The sequence below is a fragment of the Tamandua tetradactyla genome, chromosome 5 (genome assembly GCF_023851605.1).
Source record: "Tamandua tetradactyla isolate mTamTet1 chromosome 5, mTamTet1.pri, whole genome shotgun sequence".
In the NCBI taxonomy this organism is placed as follows: domain Eukaryota; kingdom Metazoa; phylum Chordata; class Mammalia; order Pilosa; family Myrmecophagidae; genus Tamandua; species Tamandua tetradactyla.
In genome coordinates, this window is record NC_135331.1 from 115,545,062 (window position 1) to 115,572,460 (window position 27,399).

Here is a 27,399-nt window from a genome sequence, read left to right on the forward strand (position 1 = left end):
AGAGGCTTCACTGGGGAACTTTACCAAACATTTCAAGAATAATGAACACCAATCCTGCTCAAATTCTTCCAAAATACAGAAGAGGAGGGGATATCTCTTAACTTATTCTATCTGGCCAACATCACCCTAATACCAGAGCCAGTTAAAGAAATCATAAGAACAGAAAATTACAGACTAATATGTTTTATGAATACAGACTCAAAAACCCTCAGCAAAATACTAACAAACTGAATCTAACAGCACCTTAGAAGAACTCTACACCATGATTAAGTGGGATTTATCCTAGGTAAAAAAGGGCAATTCAACATAAGAAAATCAACATAACAGACCCCATTAATTCCCTTCTGGACATAAAGATTTAGAAAACTAAGAATAGAAGGAAATTTCCTCAACATAATAAAGGACATATATAAAAAAAACATTGCCAATGTCATACCCAATGATGAAAGACTGAAAACTTTTCCTCTAAGCTCAGGAAAAAAAGACAAGGGTGCCCACAGTAACAACTGTAATTTAACATTGTACTGCAAGTTCTAGCCAGAACAAGTTGGCAAGAAAAATAAGAACTGAGAAATTCTGATTAAACAGACCTAAGCTAAAGATCTAAAATAAGTTGAACTGAATGTCAAAGAACAGAGAACAAAGCCATCCAGCAAGAAAATTCTAGGTAAAAAAAGTGACAACAACCTCCAGAATAAACTAATTAAGGAAATCAAATACCTAGACACCAGCAAAAAATCCATATGAAGGGTAAGGTGCCTGGAAGACAAAAACCATCTTGAAAAAGAACACGAAAAGGGAGGACTCACACTTCCCAATTTAAAACTTGTTACAAAGCCAGAGTAGTCAAAATAGATTGGTGGGCTGGCAAAAGGAGAGACATATACATCAATGAAATCAAACTGAGAGCTCAGAAATCAATCCTCATATCAACGGCCAAATGGTTTTTGACGAGGGTGCTAAATTCTATTCAATAGGAAAACATTCATTTCTTCAACAAATGGTGCTGGGAAAACTGGATAACTATATACAAAAGACTGAAAGTAGGCCCCTACCTGACCCTATTTACAAAAATTAACTCAAAATACATGGAAGATATAAAAACAAGAGCCAGAGCTATAAAACTCCTAGAAGAAAACATGAGAAGCAAATTCAGATCTTGTGTTAGGCAATGGTTTCTTAGATTCTACCCGCAAAGCATGAGCAACAAAAGAAAAATGAGATAAGTGAGACCTCATTAAAATTTAAAACTTTTGTTGCTCAAAGGACTTTGTCATGAAAGCAAAAAGACAACCTATCGAACAGGAGAAAATATTTGTAAATCAAATATCCAATAAGGGCTTAATGTCCAGAATACATAAAGAAATACAATTCAACAAAAAGACCACCCAATTTAAAAATGGTAAAAAATACTTAGACATTTCTCAAAGAAGATAAAGAAATGGCCAATAAGCACATGAAAAGATGTTCAAAATCATTAGATATTAGGAAAATGCAAATCAGAACCATTTCACATGCATTAGAATGGCTACTATTTTTTAAAAAACTGAAAAAAAAAAGTATTGGAAAGGATATAAAGAAATAGGAACACTCAATCATTTTTGGTGGGAATGAAGACAATTTGGAAGTTCCTCAGAAAATTAAGTTCAGATTTGCCATTTGAGCTGGAATTACACTTCTAGGCATACAACCCAAGAATGAAAGCAGGGACTTGAACAGATATTTGTACACCAACGTTCATAGGGACATTATTCACCATTGCCAAAAGATGGAAGCAATCTAAGTGTTCATCAACAGATAGATGAACAAAATATGTTTCTTTACAATGGAATATTATTCTGCCTTAAAAAGAAATGTAGTTTTGATACATGTGACAACATGAATGAATCTTGAAGACATCATTTTGAGTAAATAAGGCAGGCACAAAATATTGTAAGACTTCTCTGAAATGATATAATCAGAAGAAGCAAATTCATAGAGTCAGAAACCAGAATATAGGTTACCAGGAACCAAGTTAGAGCAGGGAAGAGGGTGTCAATGCTTAATGTGTACAGAGTTTCAGTTTGGGTTGATAGAAACATTTTGGTAGTGGAAGGTGGGTGATGGTAGCACAACTTTGTGAATGTAATTAACACCACTGAATTATATGGATGAATGTGGTCAAAAGAGTTTAAATGTGGTTTAGATTATATATATGTTACCAGAATACAATTTTTAAAAAAACCATAGAACTGTACAACTCAAACAGTGAACCCTGATATTAACTACAGACTATAGTGAATAATACAATTATAAAAATGTTGTTTCATCAATACTAACAAAGAAACTACACTAATGCAAACTGTTATTAATAGGGAAAACTGCTGGAGATGGGAGTAATATGGGAAACCTGTATTTTCTGCATGATTTTTCTACAAAACTACAAATTCTCTAATTTAAAAAAAAGGTTTTGATATAGGAAGTAGTGAAGAATTGAGTGCATTTTTATAATTAATCTCTCACCTGAGTCCAAGTCATCAATTTTATTCATAATTACCCTGTGGCAGACCAAATCATGGTGCTTCTGAAGACATTCATATCCTAATCCCTGGAACCTCTGACTATATTACTTTACATGGTATAGTAAATTGAATTACGCACTGCAAGACACCCAGGCTTAATTTTAATTCATATCACTGTGGGTGTGAACTCCTTGTAAATAGGATCTCTTGAAAAATGTTATTTTCAACTAAGGTGTGGCCCAACTGAATGAAGGTAGGTCTTAATACTGGAGGCCTTATAAAGAGAATCCAGAAGTCACAGAAGCCAGATAGGAGAGGATATCGCCACGTGAGATACCAACCAAGGAACCCCAGGGATTGTCAGCAGCCAATACCAGAATGCTACAGTCTCTGGGACAGAAAGCATCACATTCCTTATGCCTTAATTTTGGACTTCTTGCCTTGAAACGATGAGCCAATAAATTCTTGTTCTTTAGGAATCCCCCATCCCCCAAAAAATGTTTACAGTAGGTAAAAAAAAAAAAAAGGTTATATAAAATATATAAACCAATATAAAGGTCTGTTTTGGGAAAAATATAGCATTTTAAAATATTAATGATAAAAAAATAATGTCTGTCCACTACTAAGAACTGTTCCCAGGCATTCTTAACATTATGTTGCTACTAAAATGTCGTTAACTTCCTGGGCAAATGAACTCCAATTCAAACAGAGCAAAAATCAATAACTCTTATTTAGATGAAAATGTAGCCACTTATAATTCCTACTATTAAATTTCTTTTCTTTGTAGCGAATGTTTTAAAACATATTTGCCTCCCCAAAGCACAAGCTTAATGATTACCATTCAAAGTCAAATTAATCCTTTCATTCCCTGATATATTTCTTGTGGATTTATTTACTCACATAGTTGATATGATTACAGTCTTTGCAAAACATCATACCTGGCGTCTTTTCAAGTAGTCAAGTGCAATTTGTACATTCTGTAGTCTGTGAAAACGCATCCGACCTTTCTCTCTGGGCTAAGAATAGAAAAATGCAAGGTATAAAAAAGACAATATAGTTTCTGATACGGTTAACCATGCTAAATTAAATACACCTTCTGTTCTTCTAAATATGTGAAAACAATGCTTACTGTTCAAGTAAACCCCTAACATTTTAAAATAAGCTTTTAATTTCTTTGCATTATCTGGGATTGTATTTAAACTACTGGGGATTCTATACATGTCTTAAACATTTACTTTATTACAAAATTTTTATTTAAATAAAAGAAAAGAGAAAATACCATAAACATTCTCCCTTTTCATAGGCACTAACGATACAATCCCAACCTACAGTTACATAGCTATGGATGCACAAAAGAACTAAATATCATCACCTATTTTATCTTTCAGTAAATACTAATTCTTAGCAAGAAGGTTTTATAATTATATATGTATGGCATGTTAATTAAAATGAGGTGAAGTAGCATGCAGTTAGTCTAAAAATCACCAAGAAGGAGAAAGACAAGAGAAGATTTAATTAGCCATGATAGAGAAAGAGAGAAAAGCAATTAAAGCCATAAAATACATTTCCTCTTTATTTTAGTTTCTTTTTTTTCCCCACAAAATAGTTGACCTCTATAATAATCAGAATTCTATAAAGCTTTATACTGCTCGGGGATGAACATGATTATTTTCTCAGTCTCAAGAAAACTGACAAACCGTGATTATTTTCCTTGATGCCGTTTCTCTTAAGAAACGTTACAAGTTAGCAGAAGGAAAACGTAAGGAAACAGAGCTGAGGAAGTGCTTAACAAAAATACAAAGAATGGAGCTGAAATTCACCACATAAAATCTTCCAAAGGGAAAAGTAAAAGAAAAAAAGAAAGCTAACAGCTTAGCTTCTCAAACATTAATAGATTGCGGAAGCCAAAGGCACCATAATAAAACAGAGAACAGACCACAGAAAGCAAAAAATAAGTTCTGTGTACAGGCAGAAATGGTGTTGATAAATTCATCCACTGGATCCAAGAAAAGCACAATTTCCAATGAAATCAGGGGCACCAGGGATGTAGATGATAAAAGAAGTGCATCTGTCTTACAAAGATGGGTTAAAGTCAACTAAGTATTATGGAGCTCTAGCAGGACTCAAGATTTTAAAATTTCACCCCCTTCTAAACAGCATCAAACACATTTGTAAAGAATGTCCATCAAGTATCTACTGTCAAGCAGGCAAAATTTAAAGCAGAAATTTATATGCTACATAAAATCCCTATAAATTCCTTCAAAAAAAAAAAAGGCAATATATATTTGCCAGGTTTAAAATATCAATTCTAGGAGTGGAATGAATATGCATAAAAATTACCGAGCTAGCAATAAGATTTCCTTATTTATATAAAATCTATATAAAAGTTTTTAGCTTAAACTGCCATCAATGTAATTTAAGCAAATATGTTCAATTCCGATGTGGCTCACAGTAATGTATAAGTAATTGAATTATTTCAGGTCTCTGGAGACAAATTTAAAGAGAAAATATTTCCTTTGTTCAATTTCACAGTAAACACACACCCACCTCACTGTGGGTTTTGGTCCTTTCTATACTTTTCTAAAAAGGAGCCTGAACCCATGTGTTACTTCTCTATCAGGTTAGCGCTCACCGCACTGGAGTGGCTAGGTTAGTCGAGTTATGGGGGTGACACCTACCCCCTTATCCTCATCCTCCACATCCTCATGCTGCTCATATTCGCATGCTTCTGTGGCACTCACCAATCGTAAGGTCTTCAAAAAATCTCGCTCCCTTGGCTAATGAACATAACAGACAGAAGGGAGGACAGCAGAGACACAAGACAGACCAGAAATGAAAAGAAGAGCATGAACAGAACATAATGGAGGAGAACAGGTAACCAAGAAGGGGACATCATGTTCACAAAAAAAGGAAATGACACCTGAGGAATGGGTTAGACCATTTTTCCAGAAAACAGTGTTTATTTCCTTGCTATTTGTGAGTCTTTTAATATGAAGTTATATTATGCATCCAACTCTTGCTAAGCGAAATCCAAAGAAAAAAAGAAGCAAGAACAAAAACAGTGTTTTAATTATATAACTGATTATATAAATGAGGTAATCAAAGTGCTTCAATCTCTCAAATTTACATCATTTCAAGTTGGAAAATGCTTAGAAATCTAATCAGCACTTTTTTTTTTCCAGGCAGAAATCAAAGCCCAAAAGGACGAATATTGCAAAAAAAATCTGAACAACCTGTGCTGAAAACTACACTGGTCTTATGTGGAGAGCATAACACATTCTTCAAATTAAATTCAGAAACTTAAAACTTACCAGGGTATCTCCTGAAAGAACCTCTAAGAGAGAAATCAAATTGTGTCCATCTCTTAAGTCTTCATAGAGGTCATTCACGTGCTTTCGAACCTACACAGAGAAAAGCAATTTAAACCTTGTGGTCCTAGAACCTAGGATCATATTTAACCCTTTTAAATAAGGAAGGGTTCAAGTAAGAAGACTTTCTTTATGTGGTACTAATTCACACAGATATCTTTTTTATTTTTTATTTTCTCAGTTAAAAACCAGAAATTAATTATTATTTATTATTACATTTTTAACACACTAGAATAAATGTAAGCCTAGACAATTATATTGGGTTACATTTTTAAATATATAGGCAATGCCTTGACATTATTCTTTACTCCTGATCCAGTAACCAAAGTCACCTTGACCTGAGGGTCAGATTTTTACTCTCCAGGCCACAACAGGATTGAGGATGTCAGAGGCACACACTCCACATCTCAAAAATCCATAGATTTAAGATACTCATGTCTGCATCATTAACTACAAATAACATAATTATTAAACTTAGGCTCAATGGCTCTGCCATTAAGTAACTGCTAATGTCAACAGTACTTATAAAATGATAAAAAAAAAAATTAAAGGTAAGTCAAGCTATTTTTTATTGAGGGTCCACCTTCACAAAATGGTATTTTACTTTGATTTCCTAATCCCCAAGGAACATCAGTTGAATCTTTGGTGCCACCAAATAACACAGCAAAAGAAAATTAAAAAACGAAAAACAAAAAACTTCATTTATCTTAAAAAAAAAGCATTTTAACAAATTTTAGGCAATCCCTATTAGAAAATCTAAAAAATCCAAATAAGTTAAAAAAGGATTATCCATTCCATTCAAATATTTACCTTAGGATAGCATTAAATAACAAGCCCCTCAACATGCAATTATATCTCAGAATTGAACCAATTTTCAAGGACCTTTTCAGAAATACATCTACTACATGCAGGACACATACACCTGCAGATAAGCACTTAGTGAATAGGAGTATTAACATGCCAGTGTTCTTTCTACTCACATATTAAAGCACTATAGGAATTCACTCAGTCCCATTCCAAGTTATGAGGTTGAATTTATAAAGCAAAGACCTACTTTAAAACAAGGGAGAAAAGCTACGCTTGTGCATTTCACAAACTTTAATGCACTTAAGTTTATGTATTTCTCTGTGCATCACCAGTGGAACCAGAAAGCAGGCTAACTCCACAGACAATAGTATGCAGCTCCTAGTCCTGTCACCTGCTTAATTTCTCAAAATAACTGACTTTCTTGTACAAGAAGGGACAGGGGAACAAAAGCACAAGATCAGGAGGGAGCCTCCCATGATAGCAAATAACACAGGGTGTTGAGAATACCATGCCTTTCTCATCTACTATACCCCTTGTCTTCCAGAGTCACATTTTCCTCCATAAGCCACTTCCTATGCATTTCTCACTCCAGGGCAATTAAAAATTAAGCACAACTCTAAACATTTATTTCATAGAAAGGCCATTTCACAACTTGTCTTGCCAGAATGAACTAAACCTTTTAGATTGTGGGAACTTTCCAAAACTAGACATCATCTGTCACCATCTTATTTTGTAATAATAAAAATTACATTGGTAAATTAAAATACAGGGTATTTTACAGGGTGAAGGATGATATTGCCTATATTTGCAAACTTCAACTTCTGTATGAGACCAAGGGAAGAGATATTTATTTGTTCAAAATTTAAATTTTCTGTAGCACACTATCTTATCTTAACCAATCTGGCCAATTTATTTAAATAGTCTAAATAAACGGAACCTAGAATAGGGAAAGAGATCTGATGATTCGGTAGGGCTTAATGTAATACCATGACACAGTCCAGAGTATTGGGGGCAGATAATAAAAAAAAGTATTTGCAAAGTTCTTTGACAGACTGCAGAAAAAATATGGAACTATTAGACTTCCCCACCTTGGAAATTTCTAATATTCTTCCAACACTAGGGACTCCCAATTTAATAAGACAAGCCCTTGATCTTGAGGCTAACCTTTATGAAACTTACCTCTGTAATAATAAGCTAAGCCTACTTATAAACATACTATGACACCCCAGAGAACCTCTTTTGTTGCTCAGATGTGGCCTGTCTCTAAGCCAAACTCGGCAAATAAACTCATTATCCTCCCTCCTACATGGGATATGACTTTCAGGGATTTAAATCTCCCCAGCAACATGGGATATGACTCCCAGGGATGAGCCAGGCCCTGACATCATGGGATTGAGAATGTCTGCTTGACCAAAAGGGGGAAAATAAATGGAATGGAATGGAGTTTCAGTGGCTAAGAAATTTCAAATAGAGTCAAGAGGCCATTCTGGAGGTTACTCTTTTTTTTTTTTTTAAACATAACAACATACAAACACGAACATTCTTACTATATGATCATTCCATTCTTGGTATATAATCAGTAACTCACAATATCATCACATAGCTGTATATTCATTACCATGATCATTTCTTAGAACATCTGCATCAATTCAGAAAACGAAATTAAAAAATAAAGAAAAAAACTCATACATTCTATACCCTTTACCCCTCCCTCTCATTGATTGCTAGTATTTCCATCTACCCAATATAGTTTAGTCTTTGTGTCCCCTATTTTTTCTATACCCCTTATCACTCCCTTTCATTGATCACTAGCATTTCAATCTACTAAATTTATTTTAACATTTGTTCCCCCCTTATTTCTTTTTAATCCATATGTTTTACTCATCTGTCCATACCATAGATAAAAGGAGCATCAGACACAAGGTTTTCACAATCATATAGTCATGTTGTGAAAGCTATTACCATTACACAATCACCTTCAAAAAACAGGGCTACTGGAAAATAGTTCTACATTTTCAGGCACTTCCCTTCAGCCTCCCCAAATATACCTTAAATAAAAAGGTGATATCTATGTAATGTGTAAGAATAACCTCCAGGATAACCTCTCGACTCTGTTTGAAATCTCTCAGCCATTGATACTTTATTTTGTCTCATTTCTCTCTTCCCTCTGGAGGTTACTCTTACACAAGCTTTAGCCAGATATTACAAATTGTCATGGTATGTCAAGCCCCAACCAACAGTATTCTTGAAAACCCTAAAGAAAACCCAGGGCTCTATCTAATATTAAATTATTTTTCAGAAACTTAAAACTTTCAGATTGTTCCTATGCCAGATGAATTCTGAAACTTAGAGGTATCAGTCTCTCTCAAAATATCAAGCAGTTGCATTCCCTTACCCCATAATGTTGACACCACTTTTCAGAAGGAAGAAGTTAGAATGGTCATTGCCCAAATATCCCAGAAGATATAAAGAATGACCAAATGAGAGGGAGAATATGTAACAACAGAGAAGTTAGGGTTTTACAGAGGATAATGACTACTGATTAATTAAATACATGTTTCTTTTTGATGTCCAGTGTACCAGAACAACCAGAAGGGAATATTCAAAATTTTGGAACGGTAACCAATGCTATATTTTGAAATTTGCTCTGTAACTACTTATTAAACTGTACTTTCAAATTTATCACTTTTCTAAACATGTTATATTTCACAATAAAAAATGTTTAAAAAATTAGACATGTTTAGAGGACGAAAATAATAATGTAACATGCAAAACTAAATTAAAAAAAAACATGTTATAAGAGGAAAAGAATTAAGAGCCCCATCTTTTAGTTCTGCTTCTGTCATTGGTCCCATGAAGTTGCACCAGTTGCTTAAAATCTCTAGGCCTTTTTCTTACCTGCAAAATGTAGTTCTAAGGGCAGATGAGCTATAGGCCAAGCCAGAAAATAAAAATTCTGTAATCTGAAAATAAAGCTATTATTGTTTGTTAAAATCTATGACATAGCAACTTGAAAGACTATGTAAAATGGAAAGCTACCCTTAAGCCTTTTGGCTAAGATGATTATCTTAAGAATTTTGGAAGAAAATATAGAAATAACTTCTTTTCTGTAATACTTTAAAAATTCCTGATATATTGGTTATTGAACGGCCTACTTTCCCTGCCTCACGCAATTATTCTGAAGTTTCATGGAAATACTTTATATGAAAATAACTTATTAGAAACTGCTATTACAAATGTAATCATTAGTAACTGTCACTATGATTATTAACAATAATAAACAAGAATACACACACACTGAGTTATTACTAGATACGTGCCCCTGTGCTAAGTGTTTTATAAATATTGGCTCATTTTCCTCCCAACAAACAAATGGAATAAAAGCAAATGTCTTAAAAATTAACATTATGGAGTAGTGTTATGAATTGAGAGGGAAATGGGGCACTAGAAAAATATCTGATCAAAAAAGCATATTACGGGAAAGAAAAGATAAGGAGGAAAAGGGAAATTAAATAGTTAAGCTGGTAGAGATATAGGCAAAAGCTTTTATTTTGTCCTAAATCTGAGTCAGAGACCTTAGGCCTGGTAACTTTCCTTCACAGATGACTACACTAACTGCCAATAGCCTTAACCTTCCATTTTCTAATTTTAATGAAACATTTCTTATTTTCTTTTTGGATATCTTCTCCCTGTGGGGCAAAAACTGTCTAGATAAATAGGGCTAAAGGAAATGAAGAGCAAAATAAAGGCACTGTGTGGTACTCTGGGATTAAATTATGTAACTTGAATTAATAATAAAGGCCAAGCAACAATTTTTTTTTTATTTCACACAGTTCTCCAGAATTTTACAGGGCTTTTAAAAATGTGTGTACTACTTTGCAATTCTAGCCCACCCCTAGAGGGCATTAATCTTTTGCTTAAGAGAACATCCTAAAGAAGGAAATAAGTAGATTAGAAAATAGTTTATAGGAGGGAAAGTCCTAAACAAAGTGCTAGAGCTGACATAGGCATCTATTCTGAAGGAGAGCAGGGCATATTATGCCAGGTCTTTATCATCTAGCTTAAATGATCAAAAGTACTATTCCCCAAATTTTATTTTATTAACCTAAAATTGTTTGGTCTTTTCCAAAGTTGAAAAGGAAATCAGCTTATAGCTGCTTAATTAATATTTAAAACTATCTTTTTCAAAAGTCTGACTCTATGATGGTTGATGCTAATCTGGATAAATTCCACAGAAATTTTATTTCCCATATTGTTAGCATGCAGCTACAGTTCAATGCAAGACATTAAACCTTTATTAAGTTTGCCAGATATGCCAATATATTTTTTAACTGCTAAGGGTACAAAGGTAAATAATAAGAGAGCGTCACATCTTAAAACCATGAGATTAACTGACATGATAGAAACTTAAGAAATTTTAGTGTATAGTAAATATACTCAGAGCACACACAGGAAGCCTTGGAGGAGGTTTAACCAAGCCTATGGCCTAAAAAGTCCCCCTAGAAAAATAGATGGGACTATTTCATGTGGAGAAAGGGCAAAAACAAAGGAAAAAGGCCAGGATCTATGAAGTATGGTAAATTCCAAGGAAGGACAGCATTTCATGGAGTCCATGAAGTGTAGGGCAGAAGATGAGGCAGGAAAAATAGATCTGGAGACATGACAGGCTTTTTACAACTTAAGAAACTTTGGACCTTTTCTAAGAATAGACAACCACTGAAGGCTTTTTTAAAAAGCAGGGTGAAATCACAGTATCTCTCACCAATATAAAGCCTCCATGTAAATTATCCTGAGCAAAACCAAATAACAGGTAAAGCCGAGGGCCCAATCTATACAACTATAATGGAGGAAAGGTCCCTCAGGAAAAAGCAACCTGAAGAGGAGATTCAATGAACCTTAGGTAGAATCCGTACATCCTAGCACAGTAGCAGAGAGCAAACTATCAGCCACATAAAGGATTCATGATATACTCTTAAAGAAGTTCTACATCTAAAGGACATAGTATTCTGAAAACAATAAGTTATCTTTAGAGATTAAGATAAATAATGAAAGAAGGCTTATCCCAAATGAGATTGCCTCACTGCCTTGTACTTACTAGATGAAGAGAAGCAGACGGTATGTTTCAGCTAAAACTATGAATTAAAATGTTTGATGCAATATTTTTAGTTCAAACTAACACATTCATGCAAAATTAGTTACCAAGTTTCCCAGAGAGAGATCCTTATTAGTCTTATTTCAAAAATAATGTGTCAATATTTTACCATATCAATTATTGATAAGCAAATTGATGTTTTTAAAATACAAAAACATGCTTAAAAATAATATTCTCTTAGGTAGTTGTTTTACCTGAACAGTTTTGTTTATTCCAAATTTATTTTAGTACTTCCTTCAACAGTTGTACAAGAATAAAACTACAACTCAGACTACTGAAATTACCATAAATTCTAAACTAATATCTTTAAATTTAACTGGAAATATCCTTATCTTATGCATAAAAAGAATGTCATGCATTCTATTATACGTAATATGTTAAATCAGCATGAAGACCATACATAATCCATTCTAACCTTTTTTTAACTACAAAATAAATGTCTTTGTCATAAATCTTAAGGCATTAATAGATATAACAATGAAAAGGTTTTTAACAAAACACTGTCAGCACTAGGTGGAATACATGATCTGTCTACTTCATCTGGGATCTGATTAGTTCTTTGACAAGAGAAGAATTTCTCTTTTAAGCTTTCAGGCTGATGATCTACAATCAATTAAAAAAAAAAAACTAAAACTAAAAGGTCTTTTCTAGTCCTTTGCCACAAGGTAGAACTATAGGTAGTCAAAATAAATGCACTTACATTACTGACAAACACTTTTTAAGATTTGGGGACATTTTAGTCACTATTGCTTCTAGGTATATTTTCATTTTTTTCTCTACAGTTTTACCACAGTTATAGGAATTTTAAAAATGGATACTACAATTTAAAGTGTGGATATATTCTCCTCTTTTCTATAACTGTTTTCAAATATTCTGTCTATGTGTGTGTGTGTGTGTGGAGAAATAACTCACAAATCAATTCCCTTGGTTCTTCATATCAAAAATAATTTGGGGGGAACTTTTAGAAAGATGGCAGAATAGGGTAGGCTAAGTTCCCATGCTGGAGAATAGAGAAAGGATAGAAAACGATGGGGACAGCAGTTCCAGGGTATGAAGGAACAGAGCAGGATTTCTACATTATATAGGGAGGACCTAGATGAAAAAGCAGATAAATTATGATTGAGGACAAAATGAGTTTATCTGGGCTACAATGCACAGGAAGGAGCAAGAATCAAAGGAGCAGCACGCTTCTGTACTACCACCTCTGCATCAGGTTGAGAGAGCTCCCCTTTCAGCTCCGCAGCCAGGAGCTTCCATATAGTAACCCAGAAGCCAGTAGTCTTGGTTTACTATTGCCCAGAGACCTTGCTGCCTAAAGCAGGCAGTTGTGGGCACCTGGTTATGGCAGACACTGGAGGGGCGGGGGTGGCGGCTTGACTCAGGAGGTGGCGGGGGAGGGGCTGTGCAGAACAGAGCTGAATTGACAATTGGCCAGCAAAAGAGGCACTTTGCATCCCACTCCCTCTATCCTTTCTCCACGGAGATACAGTGCACTAATGGCTTGTATGGGCAGAGAGACAGGGACAAGGGAGCGAGCTGCACCACACCACCAAGCACTCCCAGGTTGGCTGTGGGCAGGGGAACTTGAAACTCTCAGACCTAGAGCCCAAGGTCATTCCACATGGGAGCCTGGGAATCATTAGACCCTTCTTGCCCATAGATTCCCCGCCCCCAAGGTTGGCAGCTTTCAGTCTGCATGGAGACCTTCTGCCTGGACTGGATTTGCACCTGTACCTGATCCTGCCCAGCTAGCAGATGTAGCCAGGGAGAAGCAGGCCTGAGGGGAAGAAGTGGTCCAAGAACACCATCTACTGGGGAGACAGAGAAAGTGCATGCAGGCAAAATATCTTCCTCCCTAGATTTTAACAGATCTCCAATTAGAGTTGCACCTCCTGCATGAGGTACCAGCCTTGGTTTGGCAGGGACTTAATGCCAAATCAAGTGCCAAAGGAAACCTTCAATGCAAACCTAAGGAAAAACAAAATAGTAGATGAGTGAGGGATAAACAACTTTCAAAATAAACTTATCAAGATAATAAAAGGTAAACAAACCAAAAGCAAAAAAATAATAAACCATATGAAGAAGAAAGACGGTATGGTCCAGCTAAATGTTCAAAATAAAATGCCAGAGACCTACCATTTGGAATAACTAATCAAAGCTGTTCATACAAATCACCTAAATAATTTCAATGGGTTGGCTAAAGATGTAAGGTATGTCAAGAAGACATTAGAAGAACATAAAGAAAATTTTGAGAGAACAGAAAAATAGCAGTCTTACGGAAATGAAAGATAGTGAAGATCAATTTTAAAATATACTAGAGACACACAACAGCAGATTTGAAGAGGCAGAAGAAAGAAGAAGTAAACTAGAGGACAGGGCAACTAAATTTGAACACACAAATGAACAAACAGTGAAAAAGATGGAAAAATTTGATCACAGGGAAATGATGGACCACACAAGGTGTACAAATATAAGAATCACAGGTATTCCAGAGGTGAAAAGAAGACTAAAGAGCTGGGAAGATTACTTGAAGAGATAATTAGGGAAAACTTCCCAATCCTTTTAAAAGACATAAATACGCAAATCAAAAGAAGCCAAAGGAACTCCAAATACAGCAAATCCAAATAGATGATAATTCTAAGGCCAGAAAAATATCCAAACTAAGGCATAAATGAAAAGATACCTTGACTCAAGAAAGGCCAACGTCTGTTACATCAAAAGGCACACGGCTGGTGTCTACTGGTCCTCGTTCCAGGTTCCACTGCTTCCAGCTTCTGATGCCAGTGGTTTCCTCTCTAAGCATCTGTGGGCCTTCATTAGTTCCTCCAGGACCCAACTCTGGGTTCTGGCCTGCTTATGATCTCATGGGAAGACACATGGCAACATCTTGTGGGCTCTGCTCTCTCCCTCTCTCTGTTGGCACTCCAAGCATCTCCAAACATCAGTATCTCTGTCAGCTTTGATGCAACTTTCTCCAAGTATCTGTATCTAAGGTTCACTCCAAAATATTTCCCCTTTTAAAGGGCTCTAATAAACTAAGCAAGACCCACCTTGAATGGGTAGAGTCACATTTCCATCTAATCAAAAGGCCACACCCACAATTGGGTGTGTTACATCTCCATGGAAGTAACCTAGCCAAAACACCCACAACTGGGTGCCTCACATCTCCATGGAAACAATTCAATCAAAGTTTCCCATCCTAGGTCTAGTCCCCCAAGATTGGATTAGGATTAAAACATGGCTTTTCTGGGGTACATAATAGTTTCAAACCAGCACTGACGGAAAAAGATAGTTCACGCTAGCTGTAACAAGAAGAAAGCAGGAGTAGCTATACTAATATCAGGCAAAATAGATTTTAAATGCAAAGTTATCATAAGAGACAAGGAAGGACACTACATATTAATAAAAGGGACAGGTCACCAAGAACAAATAAAAATCTTAAATGTTTTTAAACAAGGAGCTCCAAGGCACATGAGACAAACATTGACAAAACTGAGGTGCAATAGATGTTTCAGTAATAATAGTGGAAGATTTCAATATACCACTCTCTTCTACAAACAAAACAACCAGAAAGAAGACCAATAAAAAGAAAGAGAACCTAAACAATGTGAAAAATATTGACAGACATATATAGATCATTAAACCTCAAAATATAAGGATATACATTCTTCTCTAGGCTCATAGAACATTCTCCAGGATAAACGATATGCTAGGGCACAAAACAGGTCTTTATAAATTAAAAAAGACAAATCATTCAAAACATTTTCTCCAACCACAATGGAATGAAGCTGAAAATCAATAATCACCAAAGAACCAGAACTTTCACAAATATATGGAGGTTAAATAACACAAAGAAGAAATTGCTAGAAAAATCGATTGCTATCTGGAGACGAAAGAAAATGAGAATACAACATATCAAAATGTATGCACTGTAGCAAACACAATGCTGAGAGAGAAATTTATTGCCCTGAATGCCTATATTAAAAAAAAAGAAAGCAAAAATCGAGGACTTTACCTGGACGAACGAAAGAAAAAACGGCAAGCTAATGCCAAAGCAAAGAGAGGAGAAATAAGAAAGATTAAAGCAGAAATAAATGAACTGGACAACAAAAAAACAACAGAGAGGCTTTTTTTGTTATAAACTAACAGCTGTTTTTTTTTGAAAAAAATTGGTGGGCCCTTAGGCAACAAAGAAAAAAAGAGACCGGATGCAAATAAATAAAATCAGAAATGAGAGGGGGCTCACTATCATGGATCCAGATGAAATTAAAAAATCATAAGAAGATAGTATTAACAATTATATGCCAACAAACTAGACAACTTGGATGAAATGCACAATTTCCTAGAAACACATGAACAACCTATACCAACACGAGAAGAAATAGATGACCTCAACAAACCAATCACAAGTAAAGACATTCAGTCATCAAATCCTTCCTACATAGAAAAGCCCAGGGCCAGACGGCTTCACCAGGGAATTTTAGCAAATGTCCCAAAAAGGACTTAATATCATTTCTGCTCAAACTCTTCCAAAAAATGGAGGAGAAAGAAACACTATCTAACCCATTTTATGAGCTAACATCACTTTAATACCAAAACCAGATAAAGGTACTACAAGAAAGGAAAACTATACACCAAACTCCCTAATGAATACAGATACAAAAACTCTCAACAAAATACTTGCAAACTGAATCCAACAGCAAATTAAAAGAATTATACACCATGACCAAGTGGGGTTTATTCCAGACATGCAAGGGTGATTCAACATAAGAAAATCAATCAATGTAACACAACATATTAATAAGTCAAAAGAGAAAAATCATACGATTATCTCAACTGATGCTGAAAAAGCATTCAACAAAATTCAGCATCCTTTTCTAATAAAAACACTTCAAAAAGTAGGAATCAAAGAAAACTTCCTCATCCTGATAAAGAGCACATTTAAAAAAACACACAGCCAGCATCAAACTCAATGGTGAGAAACTGAAAGCCTTTCCCTTGATATTGGGAATAAGACAAGGATGCCCACTGTTACCACTATTATTCAATAGTGTGCTAAAAGTTATACTAAAGCAATCAGACAAGGAAAAAATAATAAAAGACATCCAAATCAGAAAGGAAACAGTGAAATTTTCATTATTTGCAGATGACATGATCCTATACTTGGAAAATTCTAAGAAATCTGTAACAAAACTACTAGAGTTAATAAACAAATACAGCAAAGTGATGAGATAAGATCAATGTGCAAAAATCATTAATGTTTCTATATACAAGTAATGAGCTAACTGAGGAGGCAATTAAGAAAAAATTCCATTTACAATAGCAATTAAAAGAATCAAGTACCTAGGAATAAACTTAACCAAGGATATAAAGGGCTGGTACATAGAAAATGGCAAAACACTGCTAAAAGAAATCAAAGAAGATCTAAATAGGTAAAAAGACATTCGGTGTTAATGGTTAGGAAAGCTAAATATTGTTAAGATGTCAATTCTACCCCAACTGATCTACAGATTCAATGCAATGTCAATAAAAATTCCAACAACCTACTTTGAAGACTTGAAAAAGTTAGTTATCAAATTTATTTGGAAGGGATAGAAGCCCTGAGTAGCCAGAAACATACAAAAAAAAAGAATGAAGTGGGAGGACTTATACTTTCTGATTTTCAAGCTTTTTAGAAAGCCACAGTGGTCAAAACATTATAATATAAGAACAAAGACAGATATACTGATCAAAGAATTCAAATTGAGAGTTCAGAAATAGACCCCAGATCTATGGCCAATTACCTTCAACAAGGCCTCCAAATCCAGTAAACTGGGACAGAATAGTCTTTTCAATGAGGCTGGGAGAATGGGATATCCATTGCCAAAGGAATGAAAGAAGACCCCTACCTCACACCCTATACAAAAATTAACTCAAAACAGATCAAAAACCAAAATATTAAAGTCAGTACCATAAAACTCCTAGAAGAAAATATAGAGAAACCGCTTCAAGACCTAGTAATAGGAGGTAGCTTCTTAGACCTTACACTCAAAGCACAAGCAGTGAAAGAAAAAACATATAAATGGGAACTTCTTAAATTCAAATGCTTCTGTGCCTCAAAGGGCTATGTCAAAAAGGTGAAGAGGCAGCCAACTCAATGGGAGAAAATATTTGAAAACTATATGTCCAAAAAGGGTTTGATATCCAGTATATATACAGAAATCATACAACTCAACAGCAAAACAACAAATAACCTAATTATAAAATGGGTAAAAGATATGAATAAACATTTTTCTGAAATGGAAATAGAAATGGCTAAAAAGCACATGAAAAGATATTCATCTTCATTAGCTATAAGCAAAATGCAAATGCAAATCAAAACCACAATGAGGTATCACCTCACAACTATAAGAATGGCTGCCATTAAACAAACAGGAAATTTACAAATGTTGGAGAGGATCTGGAGAAACTGGAACATATATTCACTGCTGGTGAGAACGTATAATGATGCAGCCACTGTGGAAGACAGTCTGGAGGTTCCTCAGAAAACTAAATATCAAGTTGCTGTATGACCCAGGAATACCAGCACAAGGTATATATCCAGAAGAGCTGAAAGCACTGACGGGGACAGACATTTGAACACAGATGTTCACAGTGGCATTATTTACAATTGCTAAAAGATGGAAACACTCCAAGTATCCAGCAACAGAAAAGTGTATAAACAAAATGAGTATAAACCTATGATGGAATATCATGCAGCACTAAGAAGAAATGAGATTCTGAAGCATACAGCAACATGGATGAACTTTGAGAACATAATGCTGAGTGAAACAAGGCAGACACAAAAGGATAGATAGTGTATGATTTCATTAATATGAACCCCATAGGAAATGTAAACCCAAGAGTCTTAAAATGTTGAATATAGGGGATCTAGAGATAGACAGAAGTTAGAGAAGGCAGTACGGTTACCTGATATGTACAGTCTTATTAATGAGGTTGAACTTAAAGGTATGGGAAGGAATAGAAGTGATGGTAGTTCATTAGTGGGATTATAAGCAAAAGTGCCGTATTGAAGGTTATTCTAGTCTGCCAAAGCTGCCAGAATGCAACACAACAGAGATGGATTCACTTTTAATAAAAGGGGATTTATTTAGTTAAAAACATAGGGGTAGGAGACAATGGCTCAGCAGGCCATGCTGGAGACCTGGGTTCGATTCCTGGTGCCTGCCCATGCAAAAAATTTTTTTAAAAAGTATAGTTCTTCAGAGGAAAGGCAGCTAACTTTCATCTGAGGTTCTCTCTTATATGGGAAGGCACAGAGCAATCTCTGCTGGCCTTCTCTCCAGGTTTCTGGCTCCAATAGTTTTTCCCAAAGATCTGGGCTGAGCTGCGAGTGCTGAGATGAGGTATCTTGAGCTTCTTGGGCTGTGCTGCATTGAGCTCTCTCTTTTAAGATTCCCATGAATTAAATTAAGCATCACTCATTGTGGAAAGCACTCCCCTTAGAGACTGCAGATGTAATTTGCCATAAATTAGTTTCACCAGCTAATGAATTCAAATCTACAGCAACAGAACTAGGCACCATCACCTGGCCAAGCTGACACCTGAACCTAAACTACCACAAAGGTGAACATGATTGAAAGGGGTTGTTAAAAGCCATAGTATCGGGTGGGCCATAGTCGCTCAGCAGGTAAGAGTGCTTGCCTGCCATGCCCAAGGACCCGGGTTCGATTCCCGGTGCCTGCCCATGTTTTAAAAAAAAAAAAAAAAGCCATGTATCTCACTGATTAACACTATAAATATATAAGTTCTTGCTACATCAAAGGTATGACACTTGTACAAAGAGTCAATTATAGAGGGGTACACGGGAAAAACGACCTCCTGCATGCTGTGGACTATATTTGACAGGAATATTTCACTAGTACCACAATGGTACTAGGGGTAAATAATGGGAGGCAAGAGGGATAAAAGGAAAGGAGAGTTTTGGGTTTTTTCTTTGGTCTGGATGTGTCTAGCTGTTATTTTTCTCTTTGGAGCAACAAAAACTGTCTAAAATTGAGAGTGATAATTGTACAACTAAGTGAGGATACTGTGAGACATTGATTGCTTAATTTGGATAGAATATATGCTATGTGAATATATCGCAACAAAATCTGAAAATTCTAAATAAATAGAAAGATTCAACAGCTATAGAAAATGTGGAAAGAGAGGTAGAGCAATTCATTGTAGGTAGGGTAGCAGAGTAGTGCAGCCCCTCCAGAGAATAATGGAGTGGATCCACAGGAGGCTAGGTATAGGTCAGCACATGATTAGGCAATCCCATTATTAAGAATATACTCGGAAGGACTGAAATCACAGATACACATTTGCATACTGATCTGCATGGCAGCATTATTCTTGCTAGTCAATGGACAGAGGTGGCCAAAGGGTACATGACTGAGGAGTGAAAGAGCAAACTGCAATGTATGCATTCAATGGAATACTGTGAGGCTACAGAAAGGAATGAAGTCATTAGGTATGCAACAGGTGACTGAATCCTGAGGACATTATGTGGAGCAAAATAAATAAGCCAGAAACAAAATGACAAATATTGCATGGTCTGATTTAGAAAATACTTATTAGAAAAGTAGGGTCTAGATTATAAATTCTTACAGCAGTCACATTTATTCCTGTTTTAATGTCATTTCTAAACTCTGAGTTGCTGTGCTCAATGTGTATAACCTGGTATTTCCCTGGAACTATGGGTAGCTGTGTGACTCAGAGTTAGAGTTCTGCAGTTCTGAAATTCAGCAGTATTTAACACAGTAACTGATGAAAAAGTTAAAGATATGAAAGAAGCTGATCTGTTTGGGACTAAGTAAATCAGAATACATGGTAAAGGATGATAGTGTCTGTATTCTAAAACCTCACCTTCCATATGAGACCAAAGAAAGAGATGTTTATTTTGTCCAAAATTTACATTTTCAGTAGCACACAATCTAACTTAAACTGTCTGGCCAATTCAATTAAACAACCTAAACACATGGAGCCTAGAATAGGGAATGAGCACTTGTAATTCTGTATAGCTTAACATAACACCCTGATACACTCCAAAGTATGTTCAGCAGATAATAAAAAAGTATTTGCAAAGTTTCTTGAGGACTGGAGAAAAAAAATATTGATCTGTTAAACTTCCCCACCTGGGAAATTCCTGATACTCTGTCAAGTATTAGGGATTCCCAAGTTAATAGGCCAAGTCCTTGGTTATGAGGCTTGCTCTTACAAAATTCATTTCTGTCACAGGGAAGCTAAGCCTACCTATAATTATATCAAAGAGTCGCCCCAGAGAACTCTTTTGTTACTCAGATGTGGCCTGTCTCTCTAAATCCAACTCTGCAAATAAACTCGTTACACTCCCCACTATGGGGGACATGACTCCCAGGGATGAGCCAGACCCTGGCATCATGAGACTGGCATTGCCTTCTTGACCCAAAGGGAGTAAAGAAATGCAACTAAATAAGGTTTCACTGGCTAAGAGATTTCAAATAGAGTCAAGAGGCTATTCTGGAGGTTATTTTTATGCAAGCTTCAGTTAGATATTACAAATTGTCATGGTATCCCAAGCCCCAAACAATAGTATTCCTGAAAACTCTAAAGAATACCCAGGACTCCATCTGAGATTCTATAATAGTTTCACTCAGTTTATTTTTCAAAAACTTAAAACCTCCAGATTGTTTCTATGCCAGATAAGCCCTGAAACCCAGACCTATCAGTCTTTCCAAGAACTTCAACCAGTTGCATCCCCTAACCATGTAAAGTCTACAACATTTCTCAACATGAAGAAGTTAGAATGATCACTACCCAAATATCTCTAAAGACCTGAAGAAAGATTAAATGAGAAGGAGGAGTTGTAATACAGAAAACAGTATTTTAACAAATGAGTATGAATACTGAATCATTATATTGATACTTCTTTTTTAGTCTCTAGTATATTAGAGCAGCCAGAAGGAAATACTTGAAATTGTGGAACTAGAGCACATATCATATTAAGAAGTTTGTTTTATAACTACTTGTTAAAATGTACTTTGAAATCTGTCATTTTTTTCTGCATATATATTTCACAATAAGAAAAGTTTCAAAAATTAGTCTTTTGGTAATTGCCGCAGTTTGTAAAAAATTATTGTTCAACTAAAAAAATGGAACACTTCATGAATTTGTATGTCATCCTTGTGCAGGGACCCTGCTAATCATCACTGACTGCTCCATTCCAATTTTAGTATATGTGCTGCTGAAACAAGCACTGTCACTGTTTTTAAGTTAATTTCTATCAGAGACATGTTCTAGACAATGTCCACCCTACAACATCAAACATTGAGCACACTGATGTACAGACATTAACATTTTTATCCATTCCATTTATGAGAAAGAGAACAGATAATAAATATTATTGTGAGTCTTTTAAAAGTGGGGGGAAGTATATTAGGTAAAACTAAAGGATGTTTCTGTCCAATATTCTGTCTCTGAGGATGAAACCCAGCAATGTTACATAGGAGGAATGTTACAAAATATTACACAAGGGGTTCACCCTTTTACATTTTTTACACATTCTCCCAGCTCACTATTTATATAAACCTTTCTTTTAAACATTTTATCACTTCATAAAAGCATATTAAATACTACTATATCAACAGTTGCTTTCAATAATAGCATAATAACATAAGAAGAAGAGGAAGAAGCAAACACTGGCATTTTTATGTGCACCTCTTTCCCACTGCTCCCACCTTCCCCATAACTTGGGCAACAGAAAGAAAACTCTTGGAAAAGTGGAGGTCATAGTTACTTTAACTTTTCTGATAAGTAGTTAACAAGCTAGTCGCCAGTGAAACTAAATTTTTATATAAATGTAAATATACAACAATGACAACTACAGCAGAATATTATTATGATGGCTAAATAGCAGAACGCTTAATATTTACCAAGTCCTGAAAATAAAACTAGTCGTAAGCCTTTTTAACACAGGTAGTCTATAACATCATGGTGCTCTCCTTTATCAAACAGTATTTTAAATAGATTTCCACTATCTTTTCAGGTTCCAACATTCACAGAAAAAGTTTACAAAGAGAAGTGTGCATATTTTTCAGTAAAAAAATTTCTAAGTTAAATAATTTTAAATTAATACTTTTATTTAAATTATGGTCATGACAAAAATTCACAGGTAGTTCAAAATGTTTATTTTTCCAATAAATCTCTCACTTAATGGCTTACCAACTTCATGAATCAGGTAAAACCACAACAATTTTATCAACCAGGTAAAATAAAACCAATTTTATGAATCAAATTAAAATTAATTATCTCAAATACAAAGCCTCAAAGAATACATGTAGTCTGTTAAATCTTCTTGTTTCATATTACCACTCTATCAACTCCGCACACTTCTCCTCACTCAGCATATTTCCTATTTCCTGTAATGGTGTACAAACCTTCACCCCAACTTTCTCTCACTAGGTTTAACATGGCAGTGCCACAGGCCAGTCACTTCTTATGCAACCAAAATATTTCTCCCTGGTAGGGATTCTCTTCCCCAACATGTCTAGAAACAATATTTTTAAGGCATAGAAAAACCTCTATTAATAAAGTCTCTGAAGAATTGACTTCGACTCAACAAAAACTATATAAACAAGATGAAAATAGTTATCATTGTTAGTTCACTCTATGTTACTCTGCTTTCCTGAAGGTGAAATCAGGAGACAAAGATTCAAGTCTGGATCCTAATAACTATTAGCTCTATGGCCTTATGTATGAAAGGTAACATCTCTGAGAGCCTTGCTGTCCTCAACTACACCTTACATAAAATGTACGTAAAAGTGCTTTAGAACTGAAATGTACTATACTGATTTAGATATTACAGATATATAATACATAATTATTCTACCCAATGAGTTCCCAATTTTATCAGACCCACTTTCATTTATAACAAATAATAGTTAACATTCACTTTATTAGTCTGAAGTGAAGTTCAGAAAAATGTATAACGTTCTGTACACATAATTTCACACACACACGTATAGGCCTAAAACACAGATATTAAGGGAAAAAAACAAAAGTACAATTTTAAAAATATTCCATAGAGGAGACAACTGCATATTCAGATTGCATGTACACTAGATTATTGTGACTGCCACACCTACAAATGCAGGCAGATGCAAGCATGTTGTATTAGTGACCAAAACAACCAAAGCAGCATTGCCAGTAGGCAGTCTGATTTTCAAAAATCATCAACTCTTGATAATGATTTGAACACAACATAATGCAACCTTCCCTCGATACATACAGTGCATTACTAAAATTCAGGTATTTTAAAACTAGGTGTGCTGGTTTGAAAGGAAGTATGCCCCCTAGTAAAGCCATGTTTTAATCAAAATCCCATTTCATAAAGATAGAATAATCCCTATTCAACACCGTATGTTTGAAACTGTAATCAGATCATCTCCCTGGATGATGTGATTTAGTCAAGAGTGGTTGTTAAACTGGATTAGGTGACAACATGTCTCCACCCATATGGGTGGGTCTTGATTGGTTTATTGGGGTCCTATAAAAGAGGAAACATTTTGGAGAAAACGATTCAGAGAAAGCAGAGAATGCTGCAGCACCATGAAGCAGAGAGTCCACCAGCTAGTGACCTTTGGAGATGAAGAAGGAAAATGCCTGCTGGGGAGCTTCATGAAACAGGAAGCCAGGAGAGAAAGCTATTAGATGACGCTGTGTTCGCCATGTGCCTTCTCACTTGAGAGAGAAACCCTGAACTTCATCGGCCTTCTTGAACCAAGGTAACTTTCCCTGGATGGATGACTTAGATTGGACATTTCTACAGACTTGTTGTAACTGGGACATTTTCTTGGCCTTAGAACTGCAAACTAGCAACTCGTTAAATTCCCCCTTTTTTTAAAAGCCATTCCGTTTTCAGTATATTGCATTCCTGCAGCTAGCAAACTAGAACACTAGGCAAAACATTCTTTGGGTTTAAATAATAACGGGTTAGATCTTGAACTCAGAAATTATAAACAGGCTTTACTCCTTCATGGATGACAAGGAGATAGTTGAGAGTGATTTGGAAAGGGGGTAATTCGTTCACTGTGCAGACCACATATAGCATCCCTGATCCCTACCCAAAAAGGCTACTTACGAGCCCTGGCTCTTTACTGTGACACCCAAACAACAGTCCCACAATTTCCAAAACACTTCTAGGGGATAAGACCACCTTCACTGAGAATCACTGATGTTGATTATGTAACTTGTCCACCTTGATCAAACAATTAACAAGACATGAGACTTCCATTCTACATCACTGGTTCTAAAACCACTTTGATATCAGTATCTCTTTATATACTTTCAAAAAGTATTAAAAACCCCAAAGAGATTTGTTAATGTGATTATGTTTCTTGACATCTGTTGTATTAGAAATTAAAACTAAGACAATTTTAAGATATTTAATGTATTTTAAAGTAATAAATCTATTACGTTAACACAAAGTACTGAGGAGAAAAGAGCTGCTTTTTTCCCTTTTTTTTTTGGCTTTTAAAAAGGGAATTTATTAAATTGCTAGTGTATAGTTGTAAGGCCACAGAAATGTCCAAATAAAGGCACCAATAAGAGGTTACCTTAATGCCAAAGATGGGCCAATGATATTCGGTCTGTCTCTCTCAGCTGGGAAGAAGGTACATGGGGAAGCCTGCAAGCTTTCTCTCTTGGATTCTTGTTCCCTAAAGCTTCCCCAGGGGCATTTTTTTCTTTATATCCAAAGTTCTCTGGGTAAATAGACTCTGTTGGTTCTGAGTTTTTTCCAGATGGTTCCCTCTTACAGGCTCCATTAAGCAATCCCACCTTGAATCGGTGGAGACACATCTCCACGGAAACTATCTAATCAAAAGTTACCACCCACAGACATCCAGAGGTGAAAGACCCCCAGCGGCATGGGCAATGACCCCCAGGGATAAGTCCAGCCCTGGCACCATGGGATCAACAATTCCATCCTTCTCTCCAGGCTTCTGGATTCCAACAGCTTTCCCTGGGGTGATTCCTTTCTGCATTTCCAAAGGCCTGGACTGAGCTGCAAGTGTTGAGATGAGGTATGCTGAGCTGCTTCAAGAGCTGCATTTTTTATCACCAAAAAAAAAATGTGGTGAGGAGGGTGGCATTATTTTACAGTTTTGCAAATCTCTTTAATGTCTAGCTTAAAAGACAGCTGGATTCTCATATTTGCTTCTGTATTCAACATGTCATGTCCAACACCAAGTAGCCTCTGGGAAACTCCACTGTATACATGTGAGAGACTCAAAGAAAAAGGCAAGCGTATTGCTACAAAAGCTACTGATTACTGTTACAAAAATTATTCTAACATCTCAGGTCCCCTGAAAGCATCCTGGATACTCTCAAAGGTCCCCGGACCATACTTTGATAACCACTGTTCTAAAGCATCATGCTAAGGAACTAAGGAGTAAGGGAAATTTCAAAGGCAGCAAGAAGCCACTGCAGTGTAAGGCAAGCATGGTGGGATTCCAGAATAAAAGCTTTCAACACTGAGAAGGCAGCTTGAGGACCCTGGGCAGCTGATGTCTGGGGAGAGAAAGGTACAGGAAAAAAGATGGATGAAAGTGACAAACGGAAATAAATTTCCACTACATTGCAATTCTGGTTAAAGTTGGTTGTAGCAACTTCCCTGAATACTTCTGAATGGAATCATCTTTGGGGCCTTCTGTCAAATGTACTGCAATTTAAGTTGCCAATGCCTGACTGATAATGTCCCCTAAATAAGAACTGTTCTCTCTCCTCCTGTGACCACTTAAAATACTGACCTTTTCCAACATAGTTGTTTATAGAAAAATTACTTCTATAGTTTCTAGTAAAAAAAAGAGTAACAATTTAAGCACAAACACACAACAAAGAACAACTGGGCACTTAAATGCAGCTTGACGTACATCATGGCTGGAGATGCAGAGCCATATTCTGACACATCAGCCAGTGAGCCAATGGTGCTCATATGAGTCAGGCTTTAGGTTCAGGAGAAAGGAAGTTCTAGGCAAAAAGTCCACACGTGCATAAGGCTCCAGAAGAGGTAGAACTGATCAGGGTGAATATCTTCTGATCTCACCATCAGGGGTACTTCCTGATATCCCTTTCAGAGTATTATCTGCCAGGGTAAAAGACTATCATGGGAGAGGATGACACAGTGGATGCCTTATCTCTTTTTTAAGTCTCAAGCATTAGAAAATTTTCAGGTTCTCTCAGGAGAATATTAGGTAAGTTTAAGGCCTTGATTCTCTACTACCTTATATGCAAACTAATTCATTCCTTTTTAAATATAAGCCCATTTTCTTGAATTCTTACAAATAAACAACTAAGAACAACTGGTTGCATCCTCTTCACTAAACCTTTGAAGTAACCAGTACTATGACCAAGCCAACTGTAACAGGGAGATGAACACTGAATCTATTTTTAAAGATACCCCCAGATGATGAGATTGCACTGCCTTTGTTCCAATCTGTTCCAATGCCAAATATGATACCTATAGTACTCCAGGTCCTTGGTACCACAATGTACATTTTCCAAAATAAAC

At 35.8% G+C, this 27,399-nt stretch overlaps 1 protein-coding gene and 1 non-coding gene across 25 annotated transcripts in view; both read right to left on the reverse strand.

Annotated features, from left to right (window-relative positions):
- Nucleotides 1–27,399, reverse strand: part of DST (dystonin) — a 512,816-nt gene that overhangs the window by 222,775 nt on the left and 262,642 nt on the right. For 12 of the 24 annotated variants that reach the window (XM_077162146.1, XM_077162125.1, XM_077162128.1 and 9 more), the window contains 3 exons: nucleotides 5,813–5,902; nucleotides 5,180–5,278; nucleotides 3,440–3,517 (listed from right to left, as the gene is read on the reverse strand). In XM_077162146.1, coding sequence (XP_077018261.1) covers nucleotides 3,440–3,517; nucleotides 5,180–5,278; nucleotides 5,813–5,902 — 267 coding nt within the window. The remainder of the gene's footprint in view (nucleotides 1–3,439; nucleotides 3,518–5,179; nucleotides 5,279–5,812; nucleotides 5,903–27,399) is intronic. The other 12 variants (XM_077162141.1, XM_077162131.1, XM_077162140.1 and 9 more) reach the window with 2 other exon arrangements.
- LOC143685369 (U6 spliceosomal RNA) lies at nucleotides 21,977–22,087 on the reverse strand. The gene has a single exon (XR_013176612.1). It is a non-coding gene; the product is annotated as a U6 spliceosomal RNA (small nuclear RNA).